The 13,789-nt window shown below is 37.2% G+C and overlaps 1 protein-coding gene across 4 annotated transcripts in view; it reads left to right on the forward strand.

The window, feature by feature from the left end:
* LOC120633655 (katanin p60 ATPase-containing subunit A-like 1) overlaps positions 1 to 13,789 on the forward strand; it is a 60,728-nt gene that overhangs the window by 37,977 nt on the left and 8,962 nt on the right. For all 4 annotated transcript variants that reach the window (XM_039903950.1, XM_039903951.1, XM_039903952.1 and 1 more), the window contains exons 3-4: positions 8,903 to 9,032; positions 10,723 to 10,874. In XM_039903950.1, the coding sequence (XP_039759884.1) occupies positions 8,903 to 9,032; positions 10,723 to 10,874 (282 nt within the window). The remainder of the gene's footprint in view (positions 1 to 8,902; positions 9,033 to 10,722; positions 10,875 to 13,789) is intronic.

The following is a 13,789-nucleotide window of genomic DNA, read 5'->3' on the forward strand; positions in this document are numbered from 1 at the left end:
TTCTGAAAAAAATACTATGAATTAGTAGATCGTCGTACTAGGAATACTCTGCGGCGAGACGATATTACATATAGATATTATTCGTACAAGACGTATAGTATAAGTTTAGTATTCTATATTTAATGGAGATATTTCGAAGAGTGTGCTCAGATACTGTTCGAGTTAGATTCTAAGCTATCCATACTAATATTATAAATACGGAATTTGACGGCCGACTGGCGCAGTGGGCAGCGAACCTGCTTTCTGAGTCCAAGGCCGTGGGTTCGATTCCCACAACTGGAAAATGTTTGTGTGATGAGCATTAAGTGTTTTTCAGTGTCTGGGTGTTTATATGTATTTTCTAAGTATTTATGTATAATTCATAAAAATATTCATCAGTCATCTTAGTACCCATAACACAAGCTACGCTTACTTTGGGGCTAGGTGGCGATGTGTGTATTGTCGTAGTATATTTATATTTATTTATTTATTTATTTATTTTTACGGAAGTTTTTTTGTTTGTTTGTTTTTCCTTTAGGTCCTAACTATGCAACCAATAGATTTAATTTTGAGCATAGAGTTCGTTGAAAGGGCGTAAAGTAATATAGTCTACTTTTTAACGCAGCAATACAAACTGTTCCCATGGGATGTGTAAAAACCACTGTCGACACGACAATACACACATCGCCATCCAGCCCCGAATTTAGCGTCGTTTGTATTATGGGTACTAGGATGAATGTTTTATGAATAATATTCATAAATACTTACAATATAAAGATAAACACCCAGACACTGAAAAACATTTATGTTTGTCACACGATAATTTTCCAGTTGTGGGAATCGAAACTGCATTGGACTCAGAAAGCAGTGTTGCTGCCCACTGCGCCAGTCGGCCGTCAATATTATATAATCAATATTCATTTCCAACTAAAATAGATGTTACTAGACTCTTATTAATAGATGCTTGATAAAATTTTATCTCATTGAAACGTGTACCTACCTTGCCTCAGGTCTCGTGCACAAGACCTCGTGGAATAGCTGCTCGTAATCGAGCGTGGCGATCTGATAAAGTTTAAAACTACTTTCCATTCCAATCTGCATATCGTGATAGAAATTGCTCTTTTTTTTTTGCATTTTTTGTTGGTGTTTCAAATCGGGAATGAGACGATCTGTGGATTAACCATGGTTAACGACAGTGAATTGCGAAGCAATGGCAATGGGTGTGCCATGTATAGATAGTTCTGAGGGCTGATGGATATTTGGGGCCTAAGGTGGTACAAATCGCAGCCATTGCAATAGTTAGACAGATGGCCTGACGTAGCTAATTCATTTCCTTCCAGATCTTTTTCCTCCGTTATGGAGTTATCTCCATTATATAGCTTCGAAAATCCACTCTGAACAGCTTGATTGTAGGTTAGAGCACTAGGAATCCCCATGGTCGTATGGATTTACCACTCTCAAGAAAATAGACTCACTTTCGGGCCAACTAACTAAAGTTGCCAACTAGCTAAAGACCTAACGCCTAAACGTAGTAGGTAACATTCTCCATAGACTCTGTCCTTATTCAGCCGTAAGGCGCCAAAGATGCTGATTCTTCTCGGAGCCTGCTGAACCAAGAAGTCATATATAATGGCAATATGAACATTGCTGGATCGGAGGAAGTAGAAGTAGTTAATTGAAGTGTGATAGTACAAAAAACAATAACAATTCCATGTGGTCAACTTTTCGCAAAAGCTCAAAAAGCTAACAAATCTAGAAAATCCTTAACCGTCTATTTACTGCGGTATTATACATTTCAACCTCACCACCCTAAAATGTGATGTAGTACTCTATCGAATGTCTTAGGTTTTTTTTAAAGTAGATCTATCATTTTAAGTTCCGTAACTCCTCAATTATGACCCCAGTGTTATGGCCGCTTTTGAATACATTGTCTGATACCCACTCAGTTTGTTAACCTCGTTTGGAAATAAATAAGAATTAGGATAGGTAAGTAGTTATATAATTAACTAGCTGTTGCCCGCGACTTTGTCCGCGTTTGTTTTTTTTTTTAGCATCCCTTAGGAGCAGATGAATTCGGAGATGTTTAGCATTGAATCAAGCTGTAGTTCTGCGGATATTTTTAAGTTGGGTGTATTTTTAAAAATAACTTTTTCAATTAAGTTTATCCCTTATAATAATAAAGCGATAACTTCTAAATTTGAGATATTTATGTAGGTAATAATAAGTGCTTCAATCATGGTATTACATATTTTTTATGTATTATTATTAATATTTTTCTCAGTGCACGCCAAGTAATGAATTTTATTTTGCTACTTTGGGTCACATTTTATATTGCAATTTTCTTAAGTGTGTCCAATTATTTTTAAAATATTATGGCCTATGTTAGCCTTCGTGATTGTTTCGCTATTTTCGGAGCATATTGGGTACAAACAAACAAACAAAAATATCTTGCCTCTTTATAATATTAGTATAGACAACTTACCTATGCTAGTTCTAAGTTGTTATTACAGTTTTTTAAAGCCTCTCAATATTCAAGGATTAATCCCTTAAGGATCTAAAAACCGAACTTCTCTCTAGCTGTGTCGATCGCGACATAAAAGTAGGTACATATTTATTTACTAAGCCGCATGTTGTGAACAGAGCTGATCAGATTACCATTACCGGCATGTCTTCCGCGTATTGTTGAATGGTGTGTACCTGCCAGTGGCTTGACTTGTGACAGTAACATACGTATTAAAAGACAGGTAGGTAGTTGTGTTTTGAATGGAATGATATTGCGTCAATTCTATGCATATACAATAGGTTTATAGTTTAATTCGTATGATTCCGTCAACTGAAACAACTTAAATGTGTTGCTCTGTAACAACAAAGATTTATTTCTTTATTTTTATTACATTACGCTACAATTCAATTTTCACTCCTACCTGTAACAACAAAAAAAACTACATTTAAAGTTTATTTCTTTAGTAAATTAACAAATAGTTTTTTTGATTTATTCCGTTATGTCCGTTATTATAGGTCACGCACAATGACACATCAAAATTGTCTTTTTTTGACTGCCATTATTGTTACTGTTTTATTATAACTTTTGAACTGCTTTGCCGACGGTTTGGAGCGCGGGAAAATTTAAATTAGAGAATATTGGAACTCTAAAGAAATATACTTCCTTTACATAAACACATTTTTATACAACTTGTAACCTTATTACGAAAAAATGTTGAAGGATTTAAGTAAATCAAGAAAAGCATATTTATTTTTCCCTACAAACGTGTCCAAAACATTGTTTACTTTTTTTTTATTTAAGTTAGTCCTTGACTGCAATTTCACCTGGTGGTAAGCGATGATGCAGTCTAAGATGGTAGCGGGCTAACTTGTTTCTTATGGTAGTCATATCCCTAATCAGTTTCTCTGCGACACCGCACCGGAACACTAAATCGTTTAGCAGCACGTTTTTGTCGTTAGGGTTGTAACTAGCCACGGGCGAAGCCTTCCACCAGACCAGATCAGAGAAAATTCAGAAATTATAAATTTCCAAATTGCCCCTCACGTATAAACAGACTAGCGCTTAGCTCTAGTACTTATGATGCTGAATGCTACAAAATGAGTTTGTAAGAACTTAAACTTACTTATAAATCTATGTAGTTTTTCTCGGCAAAAAAAATGTATAGTTTTTCTGGCCATATAACTGGCTGCATTATTGATAATCCGTTTTACAAGATTCAGTAAGATTCTGGTGATAGAACAAAAGATGACATAGTTACCTCTAAACTTTGAAGTACGTTTATCGTAGTTGTTAATTTAAATTTTGGGATAATTATTTTAAAAAACGTTGAAGTACCTGCCTTTAACGTAGTTATTTATTAAGTTTTGGGATAAAATAAAAATACTGTATATGTAGGCAAGCGGTGATGGACTAGTGGTTAGAGCATCAGCGACCCTTTCAGGGGGACCGAGTTCGAGTCCGGCACAAACATCTCGGAGTTACGTGGTTTTTAATTTAAGCAATTCGTATATCACTTGCTTTACCAGTGAAGTAAATAATCGTTTGGAATCCTGAATGCCTGAGAGTTCTCCATAATGTTCTCAAAGGTGTGTAAAGTCTACCAATCCACAATTCAGCGTGGTGGATTACGGCCTAAACCCTTCTCATTCAAGAGGTGACCCGTGTCTTGTAGTGGGCCGGTAATGGTCTGAGGGTACGAAGGCATTACTTAAGCTCCAAAAAATCATCACAACTTGTGAGAATTAAAAAAAACAAAAGTCTTCCATTTGCGCTTCCTAAGATACACCCTTTAGACAGACAGACGGAAGGCCAGCGCAGTCTTAGTGATAGAGCACCGTTTGCACCTTTTTGATACGGAACCCAAAAAGAAGATGAACACAGCGTTTTACAGAACAACACGGCTATTTTGTGGTTATTAATCTAAATGTGTAATTACTCTAAACGTTGTCTGTAGGCGATTTAAGTAATCCATGAAATTCTTCACTTTCCAATCACTACGGTATACGGTGTACGGGCGACACCTCGCGTTTGTACCCCTAGTATAAATTGAACACTCGCAATCCTTGATACGTTGGCGAGTATGAAATCACTTTAGCCTGAAAATACCTGCCTGACCTAATGCTAATCTTATTTACACTATGGTAGGAAAGCGGTACCATCTACTGCTCAAAATGACAATATCATTAATACAAACAACAACAACTTTTAAATACGATAATAACTAATAAAATTAATATTTAAAAGTTGTTTAGCTTTCGAGTTTCAACTACAGATCCGTATCGCACGTCTGAAACTACCTTCAACATCATTGGGTGAACAAAAATCATGAAAATCCTCTCTGGCGCAGCGAAGAAGATACGCTGTGGATTTAAGTGGGAGGTCCCGAATTCGATCCCTGGCAGGGAAAATATGGGAATTCAAAATTTCTGATTCTCTCTGGACATACCATATTAGACTGCATCAATAAATGAGTCATTAATACAAAACAAAAATTATTCGTAGATTTTTTTTTATACTGTGTTAATAGATAGACATATATCTATTAACACAGTATAAAAATAGCTCATTGAAAGCGTTCATCCAAAAAGTGCCCAACGCGCTCAGAGAAGTTTCACTTCAAAATTGTCGTGACAGTGCTTCAACGATCGATATACACGATCGAGAACGTATTGGTATTACTAAGGGTAGGTACGGGGAAGCTGCAGCACCGTGCACCGTTGCGGAAATTCGATGCGGTGATTTTCACCTCTGGAGTACGTTAACGATCATCTCGTGTCAATCAGTGACGCTCATTCCGTATAGGCTGGAACGTAATAACGTCTATGTAGGTATGTGACGACCTCTATGGCGCAGTGGTGAGCACTGTCTTATAAGTGGAGGTCCCGGGTTTGATCCTCGACGGGGGCTATTTCTTAGTCGTCTTGTGAGATTAGTCGTGGTCGTCAGCTGGTGGCAGCATAAAGCAGGTACATGGCATAAAATTGAAAAATTCCCCTCCAATACGAGTGATATAAAATAATTTGGGTATGCAGTGCTTTTGTGCATGTATGAAGTGCACGCCACTGCAGCTGGGTGTTGTAGCTCTCTTTACAATCCTTGTTATGATAAAAGATGCTATTTGGGAATTTATAATTTCCTAATTTTGGTATGGAGGCAGGTTAGTTAGGGCAGTGGTTAGTTATCGTTAGTAACGCTACCATCTTAGACTGCATCATTTAACGTTCGAGTGGCGCAGGGGGCAGCGACCCTGCTTTCTGAGTCCGAGGCCGTGGGTTCGATTTTCCCACAACTGGAAAATGTTTGTGTGATGAACATAAATGTTTTTCAATGTCTGAGTGTTCTTCTGTATAGTCAGTAGTATTAATGTATATTATTCATAACAATATTAGTCAGTCATCTGTACCATAACAAAAGCTACGTTTACTTTGGGGCTAGATGGCGTTGTGTGTATCGTCGTTGTATTTATCATCACTTACTACCAGGTGAGATTGCACTCAAGGGCTATCTTGTAGTGCAATAGAAATAGTGTCAATTCATACTCAACTGATCAAATAATACATAACTGACATTCGCTTAAAAGTACTAGGACACCATATCATAAAAGTATCACTAAAAGCTACTCTATTTACGTTCGAAACTAATGAAATCAGACTGTAGCCTTAGTGTAATTTTTCATGAAAACTAACGTCACATTGACGTAAAATATGGAGTAGCTACGTCAATTTTGACAGATTTACGATTGGTGACACTGGGGGCTCTGATCCAGACTCTTCGAAGATTTAATTTAGTGCTGCTATTGTTTTCCCAGCAAAACCCTGTCTGTCGCTAAAACGGATACCTACTAACATTATTATTTGATCGAAAGATTTTGTATAACAATAAATTATTATATCTTTGGGCGTCAGAGAAATAATCATAATCTCAATTATACTTTTATTTCAGTATTCATCCTAGGTTTTTTTAAATTACTTTTACAATAAGTAACTAATGACTTGAAACGTATGCATAAGAACTTGTGTGTGAATATATTTATTAAATTATATAGCCAGGAGATAGAATAAAGGAGATTTGACATCCATTACCATGATGTATATTTACCAAGCATACCAAATGGAAAGGGAAACAATCAATCTTACTTAGCGACCTAAAACGCGCGTTAATTAAGGCCTCATTAGTCTCAAAGGACGCATAAGGAATGTTCGGATAAAAATGTCTCAAAAAGCCTTTTAAAGCGGCAGTCATCCGGTGCGAGATATTTACACGCATGTTTTTTAAATAGCCGGTATCATTACAGTTGATATATATAAAATAAGATACACTCTTCGAAATAGCGTACGAAGAGAAAATAATAAAAATAGATAAAAAGTTATATTCTTAATTTTAGATTTGAATTGGCAGCGTTCGGAAGGTCCCTTGACGTATTTTCGTCTTAAATCTCAACGCCTGCAGACCTCTAGACCATTCGGCCTTTTAGTATAGCACAATGTCAATCAAAAGTCAATGGTGGGAACTTTGATTGAAGTATCTCTAGAAGAACCAAACTATATTAATTACGCTGTACGAGTTGCTGAAGCTTAAGTGGCAATGGATATTGCACAATGCTCGTAGCTCAGAGGACAAATTAATGTTGGGGTCTCAAGGTACAAAAGTGGGGAGTGGCGAATCCACCCCTGAAAGCGCATCGTTGGTAAATTCTTAAAACGTGTTGGGCAGACATCATGCAGGGAGTTTCTGGTCACATGCGGCACAAAATCTCTGAATGTGGAATACCAAAATGTAATGGTTTCAATTATGACGACTTTGATGATATACTCTATCGTTATTAGTGAAACTTCTCACACGAAACTGTAGATCTTTGGTTTTAGTATATCAACGAACAGGTATCACGCATGTCATCTACCTAAACGTGACTCATCAGGGGGGACTTGTTTTATCGTGCTTTGATGGTTCTCGGAAGCGTAAAACTGCAATTCTGAGAAGGCCGTTTGTTATACAGTATACTGGTGGGTGAAGGAAACTCACAGTACTATATTGATAGTATTTATAATTCTAAGTAAATACGTTCCTAAGACCAGTAGCCTTAGCACAAGATTCGCAATCGAGGAGTCGTTTTCGCATATCAAACTCTGCTTCGTCCAAAGTAAAATGGTCCTAATGAAATTCGTTTTAGAGTCACAGTTGTAATAAAATATTAAATTCACTGTTTCGGATGCTTTTGTTTTGAGTATTTTTATCTCTACCACAGATACTTCGTACCGTTACTCTAGGACTTTCTTTCTTCGTTTTACACTTTTTTCTTTTATTTTTTTAAATGATAATAATATCAATCAAAATGATCATTTAAACAGGTACACAATATTGTGAACCACGTAGTGTCGTGATTATAAAATCTAATTGTAATACACAAGCGGTCGCCCACGACTTCGTGAGCGCGTGGGATTGGTATTGAAACCATCCACGGTTAAGTTAAACATTCCTTACGTTTATTGGCTTTTAAAGATTATGATGTTATACAATCTTACCGAAGTGGTTATATAAGTATAACTTCAGCTAACAACGGTTAACTTTGCGCTGGGGCTTAGTCTTACTTATCTTCACGAGAAGAAATGTAAGCATTTCTTCTTCTTTTAGATCATTCTTGACGTCAGAACTCGTTGTAAATGTTTTTATTTGTGGAATAACCGCTTTCGGTTCCTGTTTCTTAGATAGGATCTTGAAGTTTCCATCAGTAGGTACATCTTTTATTTAAAGGAAGCTATAGCTAAATTATTTAAAGCTAGGATGATACGTCCCGAAAAGCCGTAATTTTTTTTAAATATTGGGCTTGACGTTTCGGTCTCCAAATCCTGGGTCCTTATCCCAAAGTATCAGGTTTGGTTCAGCATTGATCTTAATATCTTTTAGAGATAGCAGGCGCCGGGGTGACGTTTCCGGGAGATTTAAAAAAAAATTATTTATTAAAATCCCCCGGGAACTGTGAATTTGATTTGCTGTGAAGTTTTTTCCAAGGCTTCACAGCTGATCTGCTCTTCTGCAGCTTCCAATTTTTATACAGACATATTGCACAATCTCATTTAGAAATTTTGCCAATATACAATTCTGGAGAATACCGGGAACACTACCGGCATGCGCGGGATTTTCCAAAAGACAAAAAAAAACTCAGTAATCTGTATATATAAAAGAAAGTTGTGTTAGTTACACCATTTATAACTAAAGAACGGCTGGACCAATTATTATGATATATTTTTTTTTGGATTCCACTTAGACCGGAATAGGATAATGAGTATTAAAATATAAAATTCATAAAAAAAAAAAAAAATATCCGCGGTACGAAATTTGCCGATACAGATAGTACAATATAAAAATCATTAAATCTTTTTTATTTTGCTCAACTTTTTCAAAGATATTCTTTTCTTACAGCATACGAAGACCTACCCACCCGTGACCAAATGTGGGCGCCGGCGCCGCACGAGATCGACCCGGACATCTGGCCGCCACCGCCCGACAGAGACCCCGCCGCCTGGCCATCACCCACGAGCGTGGAACACAAGTATAAAAAACGCTTATTGTATAGATATAGTGGTGCTGATTCTGTTCTCACAAATCCCTAAATTAAACTTTGAAGGCCGATTGGCGCAGTAGGCAGCGACCTTGCCTTTTGAGTCCACGGACGTGGGTTCGATTCCCACAACTGAAAAATGTTTGTGTGATGAACGTGAATGTTTTTCAGTGTCTGGGTGTTTATCTGTATATTATACCTACGTATTTATGTATATCAGTTATCTTAGTACCCAAGACAAGCTATGCTTTTTTCGGGCTGGATGGCGATGTGTGTATTGTCGTAATATTATATTTTAATAGCCTTTGACTCAGAAAGTAGTGTCAGGGTTGGCCCATTGGCTGTCGAAACTTCGACTTCACTCGCCTTTGAGTACTTTATGGAAAACTCTCAGACGTACAGGTTTCCTTTCGATGTTTTCCTTCACTGTTAATTAAATGTTAAAACGCACAAAACTTAAAATAATTAGATTTGCGTTCTGGGATTCAAACTCGGCCCACCAACAATGAATCTGAAGTCCCAACCACTACGCTATACATATATAGGCTAACATAAAGATTACAACAAGAATAATATCACAATTCTCTCAGAGCATCACATTAATTCTTTTTCAGAAAGTCAGGTCAACAACTCTGTTTCCAGAGTCTAGATTCTAGGACCACATTACTTATATGGTCACTTGAAGAACACAACACCTTCCGCGCATGCCACTTTTTGTTGCGACGTGCTTTCTTCTTATGAAACTTGTTTAAACTTATAATTCATAGCTTCTTTATTTAAAAGCTGTTTTTACCCTACCTCGTTCGCGTATATGTGTCTAAAATGGCACATATAACACTCCAACTGTTTAACTATATGTATTCAAAAATCACGAGGGTAAATTAATAAACCAACGGAGACATTTTTGCATTTATTTTATAAATGCAAAAATGTCTTATAAATGCAAAAATGTCTTCGTTGTAGTCTAACACCGTTTATACAAGGTATATTTCCTACCTTCGCAAAATAGAGGGTGTTATACCTAATCATAATTATCTTGATAATAATTATTATACTACTAATTAAGTCCCATAGCTGGGCATGGGTTTGCTCTTTAACAAGATAATTAATTAATATACAGAGATGTTGGACTAAACATGCTGTTTCATTACGGGACTGTTAATGAAGGTAGCGAACTCTGTACTTATCGCACTTTGAAGGCCGATTGGCGCAGTGGGCAACGACCCTGCTCGAACGAGTCTAGGCTGTAGGTTCGATTCCTACAACTGGAAAATATTTGGGTGATCAACATGAATGGTTTCAGTGTCTGGTCGTTTATCTGTATAGTATAAGTATTTATGTATATTATTTAATACTCATCAGTTATCTTAGTACGCATAACACAAGCTACCGGCTACGCTTACCTTAGATAAAGGGAGAGTAGATAAAATTTTATCCTTTCTTCGGTCAGTAATATGTCTCCTGCCCATTATAGCCCAATGCTCCACTGTTGTTGTGAAAGATGTGCCAATCGACATATAAAATTAGACATATATACCAACAATCTTTCCATGGTGAGAAAAATGTCTCCTGCCCATGCTGCTCTAATCCGTGCTGCTCGAAAGTGGGTGCGACAGTTGTTCCATTCCACAGATAAAACAAGACATATAACAACAATTCAATGTCGTTATATCTCTTGCAGAGGACCCCCCGTAATGAAATCGGCTCGAAACAACCCCCGCAACAACAGGACTGCAGACAAGAAGACCACAGGCCCCCGGAACGCGACTACATCACAACGCAGGACGTCAGATGCAAGGAATCCTAAAATAAATACCAACAAAGCACACAGCGGTTAGTCAAATTATTATGATCCTTGCAGCGTTAGATTAGATAACTGTGTGACTAACACTACAAATATTATCATCATCATTGTAAAAGAAAACCCCATATTCATCTTCTTACAACGTTTAATCGTTTTATTATCTCTAAATACAACATAGGTCATTATAAACTCAAACATCAATCTATCTGAACTTATAGCACACTTTTTATTAACCACAAAGAGATAACTGTTTTAATCCTTCCTTGACACTTCTGTACCTAACTCTATTTTTCCCGCCATTTTATATGACCTTCCTATTTCCCCAACTTATACCGATCACAGATTATTCATTATTTTGACCAGTCTGAACGAAGATGCCTTTTTATCTTAAACCAAATGTTATGTACAAAGGCAGATTTGCTAACTGTGGACGTCCAATCGTGTCTTAAATAGGGTTATTTAAGAACATTCGGCCAAATTTGTTGTGGGCTCAGTTTCAAATTCAGGGTAGTTTTTATGATGGTCTCTAAAAAATAACATTTTCATAACAATTTTTTTTTAAATAACCATTTAGAATCCACAAAGTTGTTGATTGTAGTCGTGATTTAAATTTTTGATTGTATCTTAATCTGTCAATCTTTCTGTAAGGCAGCAATTTCATGCAATAATATCGGAGTGAAATAATCATAAATATGATAACACGCAGGCAGAAAAAGATGTAAAGGCGTAAGCAGTAAAAGATAAATAATAAATTACCATTTGTCACACATCAATAAATTCTATCGATATGACAGATAGTAAGATAGGAAGTCATTACAAGATAATTTGGCTGGGCGTGGTAAATAAATGACAATCTGTCATAATGATAGTTTGGTTCTAGGATCATTGTCTTATAATGAAAGGTAATTATATAGCGGTCTAAATCGATCAGTTGGAAGTTGGGACGTGCTAGCGTCGCGTCGTTGGTCGCTTAGAGCGTTTTTCTCCTTTATCCTGTATTTTACCCTTAACACTCTCACCGCCACGTGGACTGCTGGCCGCCCACGTAAATTTGAGTGTAACGAGCCAATATTGTTTTTTAAATTTTAACTGGCAAGCCACGTGGGCGGCCGGCATACCAAAATTAGCGCGCCAAATTTGCTGTTATATTTACTTGTCATAACTTGTCAAAAAGTTATAAGGCACGCCACCCGTGTAATTAGGTCAGTTGACCGCGCGCCGCCCACCTAGCCTGCGGAGAAAGACTTTTGGCGCGCATTTTTGCAATGTCGGATTTTAGTGACTCTGATTCGGACTATCAACCGCCGCCATTATGGGATGGATCTAATTCGACTAGCAGCGACTCGTGTTTATCTCAAGACGATGTTTCACTTCTGCACGAAAGCACACCAGTGCCCCCGGAGCCACCGCGACCTGACTGGCATCAACCTAACGGATCGCGACAAAAGAGGTTTCCATTGGATATACAACCAGGTATTAATATTTCTAACAATTGTAACAGGGAACTTGATATTTTTCGATTATTTTTAAACCAAGATATTATGGATCTTATGGTGCAAATGACCAATTGTTATGCTAATAAGGTAAAAATACTTAAAGTTGTCACACGCAACATGAGACTTGCCAAATGGACAGACTGTACTGAAGAAGAAATTTTAAAATTCTTGGGCCTGCTGATTTTTATGGGACTCAATAAATTACCTAAAATTAGCGACTACTGGAGCAATAAAAAACTGTATAAAAACGAAATAGCTCGCCAAGCTATGAGTAGAAACCGATTCGAGCTGTTATTGAGATGTTGGCATTTTGAAGACAGTTTTTTCCATGCATCAAATACAGACCGTCTTATAAAGATAAGACGTTTGGTGCAGTTACTCACAGCCACATTTCGAAATGCCAAAACACCTGGAGAATATATCACTGTGGACGAGACCATGGTAGCTTTCAGAGGGCGTATAAAATTTATGCAGTACATTCCTGGCAAAAGACACAAGTATGGGATCAAACTTTTTAAAGTCTGTGATGATGACGGTTATACGTACGACCTTATCGTTTACGAAGGTAAAAACTCAAGCGGGCAAACCAATACACCTACGAATTTAGTAATGAAACTATGTCAACCTTACCTAGGGGTAGGCAGGAGTGTGGTGACGGATAATTATTATACCAGCGTCGACTTAGCGCAACAATTATTGCAAAACGATACGCATCTGATTGGTACATTACGCAGAAACAGGAAAGGATTGCCGAAAAAAGTTGTTCAAGAAAAATTGAACAAAGGTGAAATGATCGCTTTAGAAAACAATGACGGTATTCTTATACTCAAATGGAAGGACAAGCGTGATGTTTTAGCTTTGTCGACAAAACACTCTGTTGGTTTTGTTACTGTTACGAGCAAAAGGAACCGTAACAAGAAAGTTATGAAACCTACCCTGATTGCTGATTATAACAAACACAAATGCTCCATAGATTTATCAGATCAAATGGCAAGCTATGCCAATCCTGCCAGAAGAACGATCCGTTGGTTCCAGAAGCTAGCCATAGAACTGTTATTTTCGACTGCTGTCACAAACGCTTTTATAATTTACAAAACTCATAAGCAGCTTAGTAGCAAGAAGTACACCATAACGGATTTCAGAGAGAATCTCTGCTTGCAGATGTTGGGAATCACTTCCAGTTCGAACTCAGTGGGTAGTTTGCCAAGGCGGCAAATACAACATAAATTCAGTAAATCAACACTTACTGATCATAGAGGAAGACTTATTCGGCGACGATGCATCCATTGTTATAAAAAAAACAGAGATGCTGGACTATCAGCTAAAGAAGCCAGAGATCAAACAAAAAAGGTAAATACAGTGTGCCTGGAATGCCCAACTAAACCTAGTGTTTGTGGACAATGTTACGCAGAAATCCACATCCAAATTAATCCTTAGTTTTTTTATTA

Source organism: Pararge aegeria, chromosome 22, assembly GCF_905163445.1.
Source record: "Pararge aegeria chromosome 22, ilParAegt1.1, whole genome shotgun sequence".
NCBI lineage: Eukaryota > Metazoa > Arthropoda > Insecta > Lepidoptera > Nymphalidae > Pararge > Pararge aegeria.